This window comes from Prionailurus viverrinus, chromosome F1 (assembly GCF_022837055.1).
Source record: "Prionailurus viverrinus isolate Anna chromosome F1, UM_Priviv_1.0, whole genome shotgun sequence".
In the NCBI taxonomy this organism is placed as follows: domain Eukaryota; kingdom Metazoa; phylum Chordata; class Mammalia; order Carnivora; family Felidae; genus Prionailurus; species Prionailurus viverrinus.
In genome coordinates this window covers 32,723,866-32,743,175 of record NC_062577.1, presented here as the reverse complement: position 1 = coordinate 32,743,175, position 19,310 = coordinate 32,723,866, and the positions used below count along the sequence as shown (strand labels likewise).

Sequence of the window (19,310 nt, the reverse complement as noted above, 5' to 3'; positions counted from 1 at the left end):
CAAGGAAACGAAGCATCACCAGCTTTTGCTCCTGCGGAGGGCTCCCGACGGTGGTCGTGGGAGCGAAACTCGTTAGAAACGTTGCAAATTAGTAGTAAACAGGCCCTCGCCCCTTAAGGGGAAGCTGCGGTCAAAGTCTTCTTTCCGCCCCTCCCAGCTGCGCTCTCCACACTCCGCAGCGCTGGGAGCGAGCGCGTTGCCTCTCATCTCCCCGCTGCGCTCTCTGCTGCGCTTTCCTTCGAGGTCGCACCTCTTCCTGGAGAGGATGGGAGCCTCTTCTCGGAGGAGCCCGCAGCCTCTCGGGCCGCCGGCGCCCCCTCTCTCCCGCTCCGGAGGAGCCCTCCTCGCGGTTCTGCTGCTGCTCAAGCTGCCGGCGGCCTGGGGTGAGACTCGGGGCTGGGCGCTGGGTGGGGCGACAAGGCAGGGGGACTCTGAGATCCCCGCCCATCCCCGGACCCTGGTGGCTCTGGGTGATCCCCTCTGCCGGGGCTTGTGTTGTGCCAGCGCCCGGGAGCGCGCTGGTGCCGAGCAGGTGCAGAGCAGGTGCAGCAGGAAATTTCTCTGCCTTTGTCTGTTAACAAAGGCCGGCGAGAGAGGAGCGTAGTGCTGATTGCAGCCAAGAAACGGGGGGCTGGAAATACGACCAGCTTGGGTTCTAATCCTAGCAAGTTCTTAAGTGTGAGGAAGGTTCCTGCACCTGCCCGAGTCCGTTTCCTTTTCTGTGTGGTGTGAACCCGGATTTCTACCTCGTGGTGTTATTACCTAAATGGCATGAAGTGTGTCCAGGGGTCTAACACAGAGCCTGTCACTTAAGTTCTTTCCTCCAGCCAATCTTTCTGAACTTTGTGCATGAGGGTGTTTGGACAAGGAGTCCTGCCGGTGGAGTTTTCACCGTAAACTGCCTTGCATCTGGTTGGATGCGCCCCACTCACACCCCAGACCACCACGTGCACCTATTGAGCGCCAACGTGTGAAGAAGTCCCAGGGGGTTGGAAGAGCCAGCGAAGTTCCAGAACCCTCCGTGTCACTAGTCGCAGATAGAAGGGAAGTGTAGAGATGTTATCACAGTGTGGCAGTGTGGTCATGTGTTTTAGTAGAAAATAAAGCCTGTTATAACTGATGGGAAATTTTGAGGTGGCATCTTCCCTTCCTTCCTTCCTTTTAAATAGGTAAACATTTTCAGTTTGAACCCTTCTCTTCTTATTTTTGGCTTTCTGAGAAGTCTTAGTTGCTTGGACTCATTGGTAAAACCTCTCCGTTGAAATGAGAGTCTTAATTATTTTTGTCCAGCCTCTTCTTGACCAAGTGACTTTGTTCTCTGTTGTCGCTAGACATTGTGTGTTCATTGTTTGTGCCGTCGAAGAGAGTAAGGAAAAAGGAAAACCAGGTTTCCACTGAAGTCATTACTAATAGACGTCCTAAAGTAACCAACCAGGTGAAGAAACGTGATAAAGCCGAAAGTTTTATTACTAGAAGAGAAGCAAGCCAAGTGTATTAAGCAATCTGTGGTCAATGAGTAGAAATTTTTGTGAGCCTTTTGAGTATATTTGTGTCTCTTCTTACTGGAATGTTAATTGCAAAAAAAAAAAAATATTTACTAAGGTTATCATAATAACCTGAAAATGTGAAACAGCTTAGTAATTTACTTGCCAAAGGAATTTAGGTAAAGAAAATGTTTATGGAATGCTGACAGTGTGCACAGCACTTCGGACTTTATGAGAGAGCTATTTCTCCAAGGTGCATTCATGTAGAAGCTGTGTGGTGGAGTTTTATGAACTTTTCTTAATTAGGAGGCCTGGGTTCTGTTTTTTTCAGCCGCTACTTACTATCTGTCGGCCTGGAGCCCAGCAAGCCAGTCACATCCCTGACTTTCAGTGTCCATACATAGAAAATGAACATAGTCGACATCCTGCCATATGAGAGGACTATTGTGAAAATCAAATGAGGTAGTGTATGTGACAGTGTTTTTTGTAACCTGAAAAGCCCCTGTAGATCTGAGAAACCATGAGTAGGACCTTCCCTGACAAGAGCCTAAAGACCACAGCATGACTCAAAAGGGGGACATCTCAGCTTTGATGATCAGAGAAGGCAGAGGGCAAGGAGCATGGCGCTCGCAGCATTTAAGGAGTGAATCCAAATTGGACATGCGGATTCACCCGGATAGTTACTTCACATACACAGGAGCACACTCAGGGTACTAGGGCAGTGTGGAGCATAGGACGGACTCTGGCGCCCTCACCTGGTCCTTGGGGCAGATCTCACTCTGTTGCCGTGCTGTGTAAAGACGCAAGGTAGAAAAGATGGCCAGTCCAGTGGCTTTCTGTGAATTGTCACCTAATTCAGTTTAAATGTGTTCAGATGAGCAGGTTGATGGTTTATATTACCTCGTTTTATCTAATATAACCCCTGTGATCGCACAAGTAACTTCGAAGTGTTTCCACATAGAAACAGAATGAAGATAATTCTAATAAGGCCAACTTAAGCAAACAAGACAATCCCTTCCACGCATGGACACACGCAGACATGCGCACACAGACACACGCAGGCACACACATATCCAAGCTCTTTGTCAGAGACGCTAAGAGGAAGAAACATTGTCAGTCTAATCACAAGTGGCCAGAAGTTCACAAAATAAAAAAAACGAGAAAATGTCAAGACTACTTGAAATGAACATCCACCTTGTGAACAGAGAAACTCATTGTGACTATTTTGTCCCTTTAGACATTAATTAATGATCATATTAAGTCATCATGATTAGCAAAGCATTTAAAATGTTTATTTCATCTCTACCGTGTATTTTAAAATTTCTATTTATGTATAACATGTGATATTATATAGTTTTATAAATATAAAATTATCACATATATTTAAATATATTTACTATTTTAATATATAATATATGTGATATAGTTCTTTTATATAACAATGTTATATAAATTATGTTATATTTATATATATATAACATGACATTACAATTTGTTATATAATTAACATATATAATTACATCATATGCATGTAAAATTTATTAAGCTGTATAATATGAATATAATTTAATGTGTAGTATTAAGTTGTTATAGTTTGTATATATAGTTTATAAGTAATTTATAATACACATTAATCTGTATAATAGATATAGTATATATTATATATTATAATATAATAAATTAATATGTTATATATAACATAATATTCCAAACTATATATTATAATACATAATATTATATATTACATTAGATTATATAATATACCAAATATAATATGTAGTATATACTAATATTATAAAATATATAAATATTTTAAAATATTAAATATAAATACATTATTTTTTTTAATGCATGCTTTTTTGCCTTAACTGATGAAGGTGTTTTAATAAAACATTTGCAGACATTTGCAGATCTTTTCATAAAAGAGTAGAATCTGCAGACTGGAGACCAGAGTGTGCCCCAGGTTGACAGTTCATGTTTGAACAGAGGCATGGAAGTAATACGTAAATTGTTTTTCTAGCACAGAATAAATCAATCTGCCTTGAATGGAAAGTTTGGATTGGGAGTATTTCAATGTGGACTGGGTCACCCAAGACAAAACCACAGCGAGATGATTGTATACACCCACTAGAATAGCTAAAATGTTAAAAATTGAGCATACAGTGTTGGCAATAAGATGAACTAACTGGAATGACTTCCAACTCCTTTGGAAAACAGTTTGGCAGTTTCTTAAAAAGTTAAACACAAATGTGTCATACGACTGAGCATTTTACCCCTATGTATTTACTCAAGAGATGTGAAAGCATGCGACCACACAAAGACTTCTATAGAATTTTCACAGTGGCTTCACTTGTAATAGCCCACAACTGGAAACAACCCAAATAACCTCCAGCAGCTAAAGAGATGAACTAAATTAAGTATATTTGTACAACTGAATATTACCGAGCAAAAAGAAATATTTTTTTTTTAAATGCAACAACCCGGATAAATCTCAAAATAAGCTTTCTGTGTAAAAGCTAGGCCAAAAGAAAAGAAAAAAAAAAAGTACCAACTGAGTGATGTGGTTTATATGAAATTCTAGAAGGTCAAATCAGTCTGTTGTAAGAGGAAGCAGGTCAGAGATCACCTAGAGGAGGAGGTGGAGAGATGGATGCATTACAAAGGGACGTGAGGAAACTAGAGGGAGCCTGATGGAAGTGTTTGTTATTTCCATTGCGGTAATAGTTTCATGGGGCATACGTGTGTCAAAAGTCATCAAATTGAATACTCCAAATACTTTTCAGTTATTGTATTTAACATACTGTAAAGCTATGCGGAAGAGGTTTTTTTTTTAATAAATTAGAGTAGATCTTGAGTTTATGGAGTTCACGTTAATATATTTATTATAGGACAAATAGGATAACTTATTTATTATAGGATAAATAGGATAATTTGAGGGATTGGAAATGAAGGAGGAAAAGGAAGCTAGGTCAAGCTTTCTCTAGTGAGGATTCATACATTCTTTTTTATTTGGGTTATTATCCATATTTGCATTTTTACTTTTGCCTCACAGCTAGTAAGTAGAAGTTCAAGTCCAGATCGATATGAATCCAGTTCCTAACACTATACACCATTATATTTTGTATTAGTTTCTTATTACTCCTGTTACAAATTACCACAAGCTTAATGAACCAACTTCAGTTCAGGTCACGATCTCACAGTTTGCAAGTTCAAGCCCCACATCGAGTTCACTGCTGTCAGTGCAGGTTCCCTTTGGATTGTTTGTTGCCCTCTCTCTGCCCCTGCCCCACAGGAGCTCTCCCTCTCCCAAAAATAAATAAAAATTTAAAAAATTTTTAAATAATAAAAATTAAAAATTTGAAAAAACAAAACCGACAGATTTCCAAACCTAGAATAAAATGATATTTTTCCAACAGGTATTTCTTCTTGATTACATACTGTTTGACTGTAAATATTATTTTTATTACCTTAACTTAAACCTATTAGGCCTGAAGGGGAGATAGCTGAGTCTAGTATTTAAATACATACACACACACACACACACACATATATATACACACACACACATATATATACATACACATACACACATATATATATTTAACTCTTAATTGCCTTCAAAATAGCAACGACTTTCTAAGTGAGTAGATGCTGATTTAAAAAGTTCATATCTAAGATCGCTACTAAGGGAAGCAATCATTTTACCATAATTACAGTATTCTTTTTCTTTGATCACATCCGTGAAGTTTATTGGAGAAAAACAGACAGCAGAGTAGAAGTTTCTCCATTAACTCTGATGCCACTGTGGTCTTGGTCTCCAGGTAATTGCAAAGCCCCGGCACAGCTCCCGTTTGCCAGGCCTACAGAACCGATTGAGAAGTTTGAGTTTCCCATTGGGGCATCTTTGAACTACATATGCCGCCCTGGTTACTACAAGAAACAGTTCCGTATCACCTGCCAAGAGAACTTGACCTGGTCAAGTGCTGAACACAAATGTGAACGTAAGTACCTTTAGACTGAGAATTCCACTGTGTCAGTTAAACGTCCATAAGAGCTGATTCAATTGTTCAGGTTTTGGAACCAAGATGCATATGACTTAATAAGTTTGCCTAAAAGGGATTGCAGATGTGAGAGTTATTCTTTGCGTCCTATCTTCCTATTGCTTTGATTTCCTGACACCTTCATTACAAGTTCGATTCATGAGAAATGACTATCACAAGGCATGACTGAGGGAAAACCTCCATTCAGTAGGGGTTCCCCGTTGTCACCACTGAAACTGAGTAACGAGTGACTTGGGAAAGGAAAGAGAAGTGTAGGCGGGGAGAAAATCCCACACTTCGAGACCCTGATTTACACTGGTTGAATTACAAAGTGAACACTTTGGGAATAAGGGAAGTTTACATTTTTCTGGGAGGCACAGTATGAGGATGAGGTAGATCTGGAGGGAGGCTCTTTTTGAAAGTGGTGCTTAGTGGGTGGCTGGTCCTAAGGCAGTCTTGTAAGTGTCTTCCAGGGGGCAAAAGCCTTGGAACTACAAATGCTTTTCAGTAAAGGTTGGGACAGCCCGTTGGGATCTTATGTACTTACTAAGAGAAGTTTGGAGTGTTCGATGTCCGGTCTCCAAATTCTACTTCTTTCCCATAGGTAAATCATGTGGAACTCCTCCAGAACTCATAAATGGCAGAATGACCATAAACGGAGACACCAAGTTTGGATCAACTGTTAATTATGCTTGTAATGAAGGGTGAGTCTAGTGCCAAGCATCACTGTTTGGGAGGACAGTTCCAGAATTGTAGCACCAATCTCTAAGCAATAGTCTTAGAAAGTCTACCTGCCTATTAAAAACATAGCAATAAGAGAGGTGCCCGGGTGGCTCAGTTGGTTAAGCTTCTGACTCTTGGTTTTGGCTCAGGTCATGATCCCGATATCATGAGTCCGAGCCCTGCCTCGGGCTCTGCTCTGATGCTGAAAAGCCTGTTTGAGATTCTCTCTCTCACCCTCTCTCTCTCTCTCTGCCCCTCCCCTGCTCTCTCTCTCTCTCTCTCTCTCTCAAAATAAATTTTTTAAAAAAGAGGTTAAAAAACCAGCAATAAGATTTCTAAATAGAAGTGGTGGTTTGAATCCAGACATTCAACTCTGCCTGAAATGACTAAACAAATATTGGAAAAATAGGAAAAAACCTATATCCGTGCTAGAAACCTGGGGGTGGAGAAGAAAGATGCCTACTGCACAACCAATTAATGTACCTAAAACCAAGCGAAACATTCATTAAATGGGAAGGACCAGCTCTCTAAAGAAGCAAATGGAACAAACATTAGTTGATCCACGCATCTATTCTTGCCCCAAAGCGCCAAGAACTAGAGATGTTGGACTGAGAAGTGGGAAAGAATGATTTGTTTGGGATGATGGAGCTGTATGGTAGACAGGCAAATTTCAATTGTTAGAGCACCTCTCCAGAAACGCACACAGTGCAGAAATCTTGCTGTGGGCATATTCTTGGCTTATCCTGAAGGGAGACAACCAATTCAGGAAAGAAGTAGACTGCTTTACCATAGATCTTAACTTTTGCTTTGTTTTTATTCTTTATTGCTCACTTAAAATACATTTACTGTAGCATAAGCAATAACAATAAAATGAACTTTGGCGTATACACCACCTACCTTAAGAAACATTGCTAGTACCTTGGAAGCCTCCTATGTGCCTTTTCCAATTCCGCTTCTACCTCCGACATCTGTGTGGAAGTAACGACCATCCCGAATTTTGTGTGGTTCGTTCCCTTCCATTTGTTCCCCTTCTCTCCCATACATACTCCAAGTCAGTTTCTATTTAGCTTTCCCTAGTTTAAGCTTTATGTCACTGGCATGATAACGCTATGTACTTCTCTTCAACTGGCTTTTCTATTTAACAGTTTGTTTCTGCCAATTATCTATGTGGTTGTGGTTAATTCATTTTCACTTGGGAGAGTATTTCCTTATGTGGGTATGCCACAATTTATTTTTTCTTGCTTGTTATATTTGGATTGTTGCCAGTTTGTTTTACTTTGTTTTGTTTTGGCTACTCTAGGCATTCCTGATATGAATATACATGCCTCCTAGCGCACATGTACCAAAGTTTCCTTAGGACAGTGGTTTTCAAACTTCTCTTATCATGATCCACAGCTAAGAAATGTAGTTTTATAACACACACACACACACACACACACACACACACACACATCACACACGATTTTAATATAAATTAAAAGTTATTGAAAACTTCTTACCACTTCTAATCAACATTGTACTGGAGGTTCAAGCCAGGACAATTAATCAAGAAAAAGAAGCAAAAGGCATCCAAATTGGAAGGAAGGATTAAAACAGTTTCTGTTTGGGGGCACCTGGGTGGCTCAGTCAGTTAAGAATCCGACTTCAGCTCAGGTCATGATCTCACAGTTCATGGGTTTGAGCCCCACATTGGACTCTGTGCTGACAGCTCAGAGCCTGGAGCCTGCTTCGGATTCTGTGTCTCCCCCTCTCTCTGTCCTTCCCCTGCTCCCTCTCTCTCACTCTCTCTCTCAAAAATAAACAAACATTAAAAAAATTTAAATAAATAACTGTTTGAAAATGATGTGTTTTGTATAGAAAATCCTAAGGAATGTACACACACACACACACACACACACACACACCAAAAAACCTATTACAGCTAATAAATAGTTCAACAAGATTCAGGATATCAGACCAATACACAAAATTAAATTGCATTTCTATACTCTAGCAATAATCAATCTGAGAATGAAGTTAAGAAACCAATTCCACTTACAATAACATCAAAAAAATAAAATCACTCAGAAATAAACTGCACCAAAGAAGTATAAAATTATACACTGAAGATTATGAAATATTTTGGAAAACAAAATGAAAGAGGATCTACATAAATGGAAATATATTCTATATTCATAGATTGGATGACTTAATATTGCTAGTGTTATAATAATATTGAATATTATAGAATTACAGAATATTGACTTCACCAAATTGACCTGCAGATTTAATAGAATCCCTATAAATTCCGGCATCCTTTTGCAGAAATCGACAAGTTGATCCTGAAATTCTTATGGAAGTGCAAGGCACCCATACAGTCAAAAAAAATATTGAAAAAGCAGAACTTCTCAATTTCAAAACTTACTATAAACCTACAGCAATCAAGAATGTGTGATACTGACATAAGGACAGATGTACAGATCAATAGAACAGAATTGGGAATCCAGAAGTAAAACCATACATTTATCATCGACTATTTTGCACCAAGGCACCAAGACTGTTCAAAGGGAAAAGAAGAATCTTTTCAACAACTGGGCCTGGGGCAACTGAATAACCAAATACAAAAGAGTGAAGGAGGAGGAATGCATGTCATGAATTGCGCTAACAGATTAAACCTGAAATGTTGGAGGAACCCAACTCAGTCTGGAAGTATAATAAATATTTTCTATATACTGCTAGATCTGTTTTATAATATTTTATTTCAGATTTTTTTCCTTTTTATTCTCATAAGTATGATAGGCCTCATAATTTCCCATTCTCATGCTGTCCTTGTCTGGCTTTATAACCAATTTATCCTCATAAAATGAACAGAGTGTGTTTCTTTTCTAAAGCAGGCTTGATCTATCAATTTTTTTTCCAATTTCCTCTTGTATTTCTGGGTTTTGTTTTATATATTTGAGGCTATGTAATTAGGTGCATACACATTTAATACTTCCATATCTTCCAAGAGCATTAAAACTTATGTCGATTGCAAGAACTTCCAGTTCCAGGACACGATGGGCAGACTCACTTTTCTCGGCGTCTCTCTATGTAGCTAAATACCCTGGAAACTGTTCAACACGTAACCATGAAAGGACCACAAAAGGTGGAAAGGAGATGGGCTGGAGGACTATAAAACTTAAAGAGTGGCCCCGTAGTGAGGTCCCTGGATTTCCTTTTTATCTCCAAGACTGGGTGCTTGGAAGGAACGCAACCCTGAATATTCAGCAGGCAGGAAGAGAGGGAGAGAGAAGCCTTTTCTCTGGTCAAAGGGCTGGGAAAAGGGAAGCTTAGTGGGGAGGTGGTGGGGAGACATGTTGATGGCAATAGTGGTCCAATCTGCCCAGCTTAGCAGCATAAGCAGAAATCAGGGATGGGGTCAGGGGAGCGTCTCTCCTTCTCGGAGAAGCCCTGAGAAGCAGCAGGTCCCCAGGTCACCAGCAGCTGTATCAATGGTAGAACCTGGGCTTCAGTCCCAATGACAATTTTATCTAATGCCCCACACCAGCCAGCAGCAGTGATCTCTCTTCTGCCGGTGGTGACGGCGTCAACGGAGCCCAGTTGGCGAGACCTAGACTTCAACCCAGCAGCAGAAAGGGAATCAGGTTCGGGGTTTCCTCCTCCTCCATGCAGTAGGAGAGAGCCTCCCAGACCCATGACTCCTGGTTCTCCACCCAGCAGCAAAATGCAGCCTAGATAGGGGCTTCCCTCCCCTGGTGGCCACAACACAAAACGAAGGGGGAGCTCCCCCTCCCCAGATAGCCAGAGAACAGGCCAGGGAGGTTGCTCTCCATGCAAGGGTTGAACATCTCTCACGCCTCACCTAGTGGTACCAGGCAGGTCAGAGAAGCGCCTCCGCTGTCCCAGGCAGTGTCAGCAGGGATGCGGAGCCAGGAGAATGAAGCCAACCAGAATAGCCCTGCAAGACTGGAAAATGCAATTGTCGTTGGAACTAAAGCCCACAAAAATAGGCCAGAATCTACACACTACCCTAAAGAGAGCGGTTACGTGCTAAACTTGATTTCACTAAGAGCAAGAGTCGCTTAACACAATATCCCAAGTGTTAGGATCCAAGAGAAAAATCACGTGTCACATCAAGAACCAGGGAAATGGCAGCTTGACTGAGAAGGGATAATCAATACCAGTAAGGATGCCAATGCCAAGATGAGTCAGATGTTGGAACTATCTAACGAAGATTTTAAAGCAGCCTTCATAAAATCGCTTCAATAAGTAATTACAAATTCCCTTGAGAAAAATCTTAAAGGCAAGCAAAGAGAAAGGACACACTACCTATAGGGGAACACAATTTGAATGGCAGTGGGTTTACTATCTGAAAATATGGAGGCAAGAAGGAAGTGGCACACCTTTTCCAAATACGAAAGAAAAGAACTTATTAACTGTGAACTCCATGTCTTTAAAAATATTAATCGCATACCTGGAATAAATCCCAGTTGGCTATTGTATATGATTCTTTTTATGTACTGTTGGGTTTGATTTGTTAATACTTTATTGAAGTTTTTTTACCGTCTATAAAATGTTAGCAAATCAAACCCAGTAAGGCATTAAAAAAATTGCCTACAGTGACCACAGTGGAAACTACTCCGGGTATGCAAGACAGATTCAACATCCAAAAATCAATCAACATAATCAACTATATTAACAGGCTAAAGAGGAAAAAATTTTTAATATTTTAGAAGTGTTTTATGTATGTATTTTAAGAGAGAGAGCGGAAGAGGGGCAGAGGGAGAAGGAGAGAGAGAATCCCGAGCGGGCTCCACACTGTTAGCATAGAGCCCGATGTGGGTTCTAGCTGGTGAACTGTGAGATCATGACCTGAACTGAAATTGAGTCAGACACTTAATCGACTGATCCACCCAAGCTCATATTAATTTGTATGCTCAAAGTAGAAAACATATATGCTCATATCAACGGTCCCAGAAATTGCAGTTGACAAAGTCCAATAACAAATCATGGTAAAAACTCACAGCAAGTTAGGGATGGAATTGAACAAGTCTGAAATCAAGGTGTAAGCAGGTTGGTTCCTACTGGAGGCTCTAAGGAAGAATTTATTCCATGCTTTTCCCCTAGCTTCTGGTGGTTACCAGCAGTCCTTGGTATCACTTGGCTATAAACACATCTCTCCATCTCTGCCTCTGTCTGGCTTTGCCTCACATGACTTTGCCTCTGTATGTGTTACCTTTGTCTTCCCTCTGTGTGTCTCTTTGTCCAAACTTTCTTCTTCCTTTGAGGACACCAGTCATTGGAGTAGGGCCCCCGCTAATCCAGTGTGACCTCATCCTAACTCTGTTACATCCGCCACAAACTTATTTCCAAATAAAGTCAGTTTCTGGGGTTTCAGGACGTAAATTTAGAGGCATACTATTGAATCCAGAATGGACATGAATGGACATGTCATTGAAGAGAATATGCGATGTAAGTACATGAACATATATTCAGCTTCATTAGCCATTAGGAGAATGCAAACTAAAACAACACGGGGGTGGGGGGGCGTGCCTGGGTGGCTCAATTGGGTGAGCGTCCGACTCTTTGGATACATGTCATTTTACATTTGTCCAAGCCCATAGAATGTCCAACACCAAGAGTGCACCCTGATGTAAACTATGGACTTGAGATGATAATGATGTGTCCACGTAGCTTCATCAATTGCAACAAATTGTACCATTCTGGTGGGGGATGTTGCTAATGTGGGAGGTTGTGCATGTGTGTGGAAAGGGAGTATATGGTAAATCCCTGTACCTTCTGGTCAATATTTCTGTAAACTTGAATCTCCTCTTAAAAATAGTCTGTATAGGGGCGCCTAGGTGGCGCAGTTGGTTAAGCGTCCGACTTCAGCTAGGTCACGATCTCGCGGTCCGGGAGTTCGAGCCCCGCGTCAGGCTCTGGGCTGATGGCTTGGAGCCTGGAGCCTGTTTCCAATTCTGTGTCTCCCTCTCTCTCTGCCCCTCCCCCATTCATGCTCTGTCTCTCTCTGTCCCAAAAAAATAAATAAACGTTGAAAAAAAAAATTTAAAAAAAAATAGTCTGTATAAAAAAAAATTGCATAGATGTAAATACACATGCACCCCTCACACAAATTAGCACAAATAAAACTGAGGAAATTTGAACCAAATTGGCAGATCATACCTATGCCAATGTCCTGGTTGTAATATTCTACTATAGTTTTGCAAGAGATTATCAATGGGGGAGATATTCCACATTTATGGAACGCTTGGAATAGTTTGTGGCATACTAAGTGGGAATTTCTGCCTTGACCATTTTAAATATGAAATCAGTGTTGGACTTTTGTTGTTCTGTTTGGATTTCCTTTGGTTTGAGGTTGATGAATCTTTTTTTTTTTTTTTTTTAAATTTTTTTTCAACGTTTATTTATTTTGGGGACAGAGAGAGACAAAGCATGAACGGGCGAGGGGCAGAGAGAGAGGGAGACACAGAATTGGAAACAGGCTCCAGGCTCTGAGCCATCAGCCCAGAGCCCGACCCGGGGCTCGAACTCACAGACCGCGAGATCGTGACCTGGCTGAAGTCGGACGCTTAACCGACTGCGCCACCCAGGCGCCCCTGAGGTTGATGAATCTTAAATACTGTAGGTTTCTACAAAAGCGTGGCTTAAAGTAGAGAGAGCCCATTTAGTTGAGAAGGCATGAAGAAAAAAATTTAAAGCCCAAATGAAGACATAAACTTTGGGAAAGTGATAGTACTATGACAAATGGAAATTGTCCTTCTGAATTCTCCAAGATTGCGATCTCTAGTAAGTAGCAATATAAGTAGGAAAATGAACAGGGAATATAACATTCATTCTTCTTTATCTTTAGATACCGACTCATTGGTCAGCCCTCTAGCACGTGCCTCATCTCGGGTAATACTGTCGTCTGGGATAACAACCCACCTACTTGTGAAAGTGAGTTGAGATATTCTTTCCTGTTACCTTCACCAATGGATTCTAAGTTTCCTCCTGGAGTTGTAAAAATCTTAATTGAATTCCTTTTGTGCATTCTGTCCCTCAATCCCTAGGGGGTTTCTGGCAACTGTTTCCTTAAATGTTTCCTTATCCCAGGATGTACCTTTTCTGAATCTGGGAACTTAAATGCAGAAAAGCCTTCAAACTTTATTTTTACTTCAAATAATTTGGAATTATGTTGACTGTACCACCCCCAGTATAACAATCATTCTGCTTGGCAAATTAGTGAAGATTTTTTTTTAAGTGTTACTCTCGAAGGTTGGTGAAGCTGTGTATGAATCAACACTTTCATGTACCTAGAGTTACACAAAACCTCTTGAAGGGTACCATGTACTGTGACCCTCAAAAGTGGGCATCTATTTTGACCCAGTTCTTAGAACTTATGCTTGGGAAATAAACACAGACTTTTACTAGGGGTTCACTGTAAATGTTTCACTGCTGCATTCTTTATAATGGCAAAAATGTTAAAGTAACCTAAATGTTTGAAATCATGGTCTGGAAAGTACTGGAAGGAGTCATGTTAAAATGACTATGGAGAGGGGCGCCTGGGTGGCTCAGTCGGTTAAGCGGCCGACTTCGGCTCAGGTCATGATCTCGCGGTCCGTGATTTCGAGCCCCTCATCGGGCTCTGTGCTGACAGCTCTGAGCCTGGAGCCTGTTTGAGATTCTGTGTCTCCCTCTCTCTCTGACCCTCCCCCATTCATGCTCTGTCACTCTCTGTCTCAAAAATAAATAAACATTAAAAAAAAATAACTATGGATAATTCCCTAAGAAACATAAAATCAGAGTTAGAAGAAATACCAGCTATGCACCAGAATATTATTCAGCCATTAAAAAAAGGGGGGGGGGTCATCTGGGTGGCTCAGCTGGTTAAGCTTGGGACTTCAGCTCAGGTCATGATCTTACAGTTTGTGGGTTTGAGCCTCTCCATCAGGCTCTGTGCTGACAGCTCAGAGCCTGGAGCCTGCTTCAGATTCTGTGTCTTCTCTCTCTGCCCCTTCCCAACTCTCTCTTTCTCTCTCTCTCTATCTCAAAAATAAATAAGCATTAAAAAAAAAAAGATGTCATGGAAAAGCACTTCATGACATGTAAAGATGTTAATTATATATTTCATGTGAAAAAATTAGGTGACAGGACAGTACTCTGGCTAGATCTCTTAATTTAAAGATAACACACCTATATCTATTCCTGTATTTTCATCTCTGTTTCTAAATCTGTAACCTTTTGTATATCTAAACCTTGGTGAATGGCTTTCCGCCTCCTTGGTGAAAGTGGGAGGAAACTTCTGGTATACATTTTGACCGTGTAGCCGCATGCTTTCTCAAGAAGATCCAGTCTCCTATTTATTCAAACTGCCCTAGGTCCATAAACTGGCTCTCAAGTCTGGGCATTGGTTGGTGAATAACCATAACTTTTTTTTTTTCAGTGATTCAAGTCAAACCTAGATCTTTTCTGCTTCTACCCATCTAATAACACTTTAGTCTGTTATTCTTCTATTTCGGTTTTAGAGATTCTACAATCAATCAGCCAGGAGCAACGATTTCTGCAGGCAAATCATTCTCATTTCTGTTTCAATTGTCTCTGGCCCTCTGGCCCTCGAGTGCTGCCACTTGACGCCTACCATCCTGAGGTCGTTCCGTCACCATTAAATTCAGGGAAGACAATTCCATAACTAAATCCCAATGTCATTCCCAGCCTACAGAGAATAAGCACCATAGATGTTTTTCAAGGTTACTGAATATTCTTCATGAATGTATTACTCAAAGCCTTGGGTGAAAAGATAAATGTTCTCTCTTTTTTTTTATTTTTTATTTTTTTAACACTTATTTATTATTGAGAGACAGAGCATGGGCTTGGGAGGGGCACAGAGAGCGGGAGACACAGAATCGGAAGCAGACTCCAGGCTCTGAGCTGTCAGTACAGAGCCCAACGCGGGGCTTGAACCCACAAACCGCGAGATCCGGACCTGAGCCCAAGTTGGATGCTCAACTGACTGATCCCCCCAAGCTCCCCTAAAAGTTCTCTCTTTCAACACCCCACCCCTGTGCACATTGGTGGGGAGTTGACAAACAGATACTACATAAATCCACTCTGGCATTCGTAAACCCCAAATCATAGAATTGCTTCCTCAATAGTATCCTGAAAAGGCTCTGGTATTTCAGCTTCGTTCAGCAGAGGCCAGACTCTGACCCGCTGAATTCACAGTCTCATTTCTGGTGTTCTGCACCTTCTTGTAGGTCATAACTTGTACTCCCCACCCCCTCCTGTACTTCCAGGTCTGCCAGGACTTAAATCAGGTTTAAGGACCAAAAACAATGCGAGGTAGTAGGGGTAGGTCCGGAGGAAGATCAGCAGTCCCTGAAATTTGGGCTGCCCGATTTAGTAAATAAAAATACACGATGTTCAGTTAAACTCAAATTTCAAATAAGCAACAAATACTTTTGTATTCTAACTATGTGCCTTGCGATATGGGGGATATACTTACGCTTAGAGTTTTTTCACTGTTTTTCTGAAATTCAAATTTAACTGGACATTCTATATTTTCTCTGGCAATCTCATCAGGGCAGCTGCCTCACGAGAGATCATTACAGTTTCTTTAGAGAAGGGGAGGACCCCCTCAGACAGGGGAGGAGGGCCTGTTTCCCCTAGCAAAGGAGAGTCAGCAGAACTCCCAGGTTCAAGGTATTCAGCTTTGTTCGAATCTGTCCATATATCTCCATCCCAATTTTCAGAGTCCTCCTTCCAATCAGTTCTCAAACTTTAACATAAGAGACCCTGTCGTGAATTCGATTTGTCGTGGAATCCAGCTACGGGATTGATTAGATGTTAGATTTGTGCTTCAGAAATTTTGGCTCTGTGACTACGGAATGCAAGTGTTTTTCTTTTCTTTTTTCTTTTTAAGTTTATTTATTTATTTTGGGAGAGAGAGAGAGGAGAGACAGTGAGCGTGGGAGCTGGGGAGGAGCAGAGAGAGAGGGAGAGGGAGAGAGAACGCTGTCAGCGCAGAGCATGAAGTGGGCTCTATCACACCAACCTTGAGATCATGACCTTAGCCCAAATCAAGAGTCAGACACTCAACTGACCGAGCCACCTAGGTGCCCTACAAGTATTTCTTTTAGGGCAGGTAGAGAAGCTTTCAGAACCAAACCTTGAACAGGAATTTAGAGCATTTTCTTTCTCTTAAGTTCTCCAAAGCACTTGGAAGCAAGCAACCAACCAGCTCGCTTTTCCTTCCTTCCTTCCTTCCTTCTCTCCTACTTGCTTCCTCCCTTCCTCCCTCCCTTCTTGTCTTCCTTCTCTCTTTTTTTCTTATACTAGATAGGACCCCTAATAAAATCTTGATGAAGGTATCTTTGTCTTGTTCCCCATCTCAAAGGGAAAGATTGAAATATTTCACCACTAACCAATATTTGCTGTAGGCTTTTGTAGATACCCATTTTTAGATTAAGAAAATTCCCTTACAATATTCTTCATTGCTAAGAATTTTTTTTATCATTAAACCATAAAGTTTACCAAACACATTGGCTACATATAGTGAACAATCATATCTGTTTCTCCATTACTCTCTCTCTCTTTTTTTTTTTTTATTTATTTCTTTTTGAGAGAGACAGAGACAGAATGCGAGTGGGTTGGGACAGAGAGAGAGGGAGACACAGAATCCAAAACAGGCTCCAGGCTCTGAGCTGTCAGCACAGAGCCCGACGCGGGGCTCGAACCCACAAGCTGCAAGATCATGACCTGAGCTGAAGTCGGATGCTCAACCGACTGAGCCACCCAGGCGCCCCTCTCCGTTACTCTCTTAATGTAATGAATAGTTTTAATTTCTTTTTGAAAGACAAACTGATTTTGAATTCCAATTTTATATGCTTGGAATACATCAACTTGACAAAATATTTTATAATTTTTGTATGTTGCTTAACGTGCTTTTGTAATGTATTTTAGATGTTTTTGAGATATAATTTACATATCATAAAGTTACTCTTTTAAAGGATACACTGTAATGATTTTTAGTATATTCGTAAGGTTGTGCGACCAGCACCACTCATTCTAGAACACTTTTATCACCCCATTCCTAATGTTTTTTAGAGGGATCAGACTGTAATATTTTTCCCGTGATTTAAATATCCCGTGTAATATTTTTCCCATTTCATTTCTCCCGTGAGAAAAAAAATGAAATATTTTTCTCATGTCCTTATGAGGTTTTGGTATCAAACTTACAATAGACTCATAAAGCCACCTGATTGTGTTCCATAGATTTGTTTCCCTTTAAGGCATTATTTCTTCCTTAGATATTTGAAAAAAACTCACCAATAAAGCCCTATTGCCTATAGTTTATGTTGCTGGAAGTCCTTTTTTTCTTCTCCTTTTTTAAATCTCCAAGTTTTTATTTAAATTCCAGCCAGCTAACATATAGTGTAATATTAGCTTCAGGAATAGAATTGAGTGATTCATCACTTATATACAACACCCAGTGCCCATTACAAAGAGTGCCCTCCTTGATAGCCATCACCTACTTAACCCATCCCCCTGCCCGACTCCCCTGGAAGGCCTTTTTTGCAACAATTTTTTCACACCATCTAGACTTTTTATTGAAAGACATATATTTATATATTACTGCATATATATAAAGTGCTCAGTAGTAATTATTCACTTCAATGAATCTTTACAAAGTGAACACACATTAATAGCATTCAAATAAGATACAGCACACCAGAAGCTTCCCCATGCTCTTCCTCAGTGCTCATCTTTCCCAAATAACCATTATTCTGGCTTCTATCACAAGGATTAGTTTGCCCCGTCTTGAATTTTCTATTAAAGGAATCAAAAAGCATGTACTCTTTTGTGTCCAACTTCTGTTGAGTGTTATATGTAGGAGACTTATCCATGTTGTTGTATATGGATTAATTGGATCTTTTTTTTTAATTGTTGTATGTATTTCATTGTAAGAACTTAACAATGAATTCGTAAACTCAGCTGTTTATATATCAGCAGTATTTTATGCATGTGCATATGCAATAAATATCCATATATATGCAAATATAAATTTTCAAATCTTTATATATATATATATATATATATATGCACATCTACATAGTGTTTATATTTACATAAGTGGAATTGTTGAGTATGAACATAGCCAGTCTTAATAGATACTGCCAAAAGATGTCATACTGTGGTTGTACACATTACACTTCTACCGAAATCAGATGAAAAGTCCAGCTGCTCAATATCTTTGTCAACTTGATAGTTATCAATTGTTTGAATTTCAGCGATTCTAGGGGCTCACTGTGGCTTTAATTTGCATTTTCCTAATGACTGATGATGCAGAGCACCTTTTCATATCTTTGTGCAGTGCCTGTTCAAAAATTTCACCCGATGTTTGCTAGTTTGTGGATCTTTTTTATTGTCTTGGAGAAATTCTTTATACACAATAAACATAACACAATAAACAAAACACATTTTCTTCCAGGCTAAAATTGGTCCTTTTGCTTTCTTAATGGTGTCTTTTGATGATAGAAGGTATACATTTTTATAGTGTTTTTTAATAAGACGTAATAAATCTTTTCCTTTCTAGTCACTACTTTCTCTGTTCTTTTTTTTTAATGTTTTTATTTTTTATTTTTGAGAGAGAGAGCAAGTATGAGTGGGGGAGGGGCAGAGAGAGAAGGAGAGAGAGAATCTTAAGCAGGCTCCACACTCAACATGGAACCTGACATGAGGCTCGACCCCACAATCCTGGGATCATGACCTGAGCCTAAATCAAGAGTTGGATGCTCAACCAACTAGATGGGCCACCCAGGCGCCCCACCACTTTCTCTGTTCTATGTAAGGAAGCTTTGCCTATCATTTTATCTCTTAAGTTTATGATTCACCTCAAATTTATTTTTTGTGTGGTGTGAAGTATGGTCAAGGAATGTATTTCCTTTTTTGTATGTGTTTTTGTTTGTTTTTTTCCTAATGGGTAGGCAATTCATCTAATATTGCTGATTTTAAAAACCATTAAAAAAACATTTTTGTATATCACCATACAATAGTTTAATATCTGTGTCAGGTGTCATTGTATGTG

The 19,310-nt window shown here is 40.1% G+C and overlaps 1 protein-coding gene across 2 annotated transcripts in view; it reads left to right on the top strand.

Annotated features, from left to right (window-relative positions):
• CR1L (complement C3b/C4b receptor 1 like) overlaps window positions 1-19,310 on the top strand; it is a 66,824-nt gene continuing 47,514 nt past the window's right edge. For both annotated transcript variants that reach the window (XM_047841161.1, XM_047841162.1), the window contains exons 1-4: window positions 1-383; window positions 5,306-5,485; window positions 6,129-6,228; window positions 13,098-13,183. In XM_047841161.1, the coding sequence (XP_047697117.1) occupies window positions 266-383; window positions 5,306-5,485; window positions 6,129-6,228; window positions 13,098-13,183 (484 nt within the window). In that variant the 5' untranslated portion in view covers window positions 1-265. The remainder of the gene's footprint in view (window positions 384-5,305; window positions 5,486-6,128; window positions 6,229-13,097; window positions 13,184-19,310) is intronic.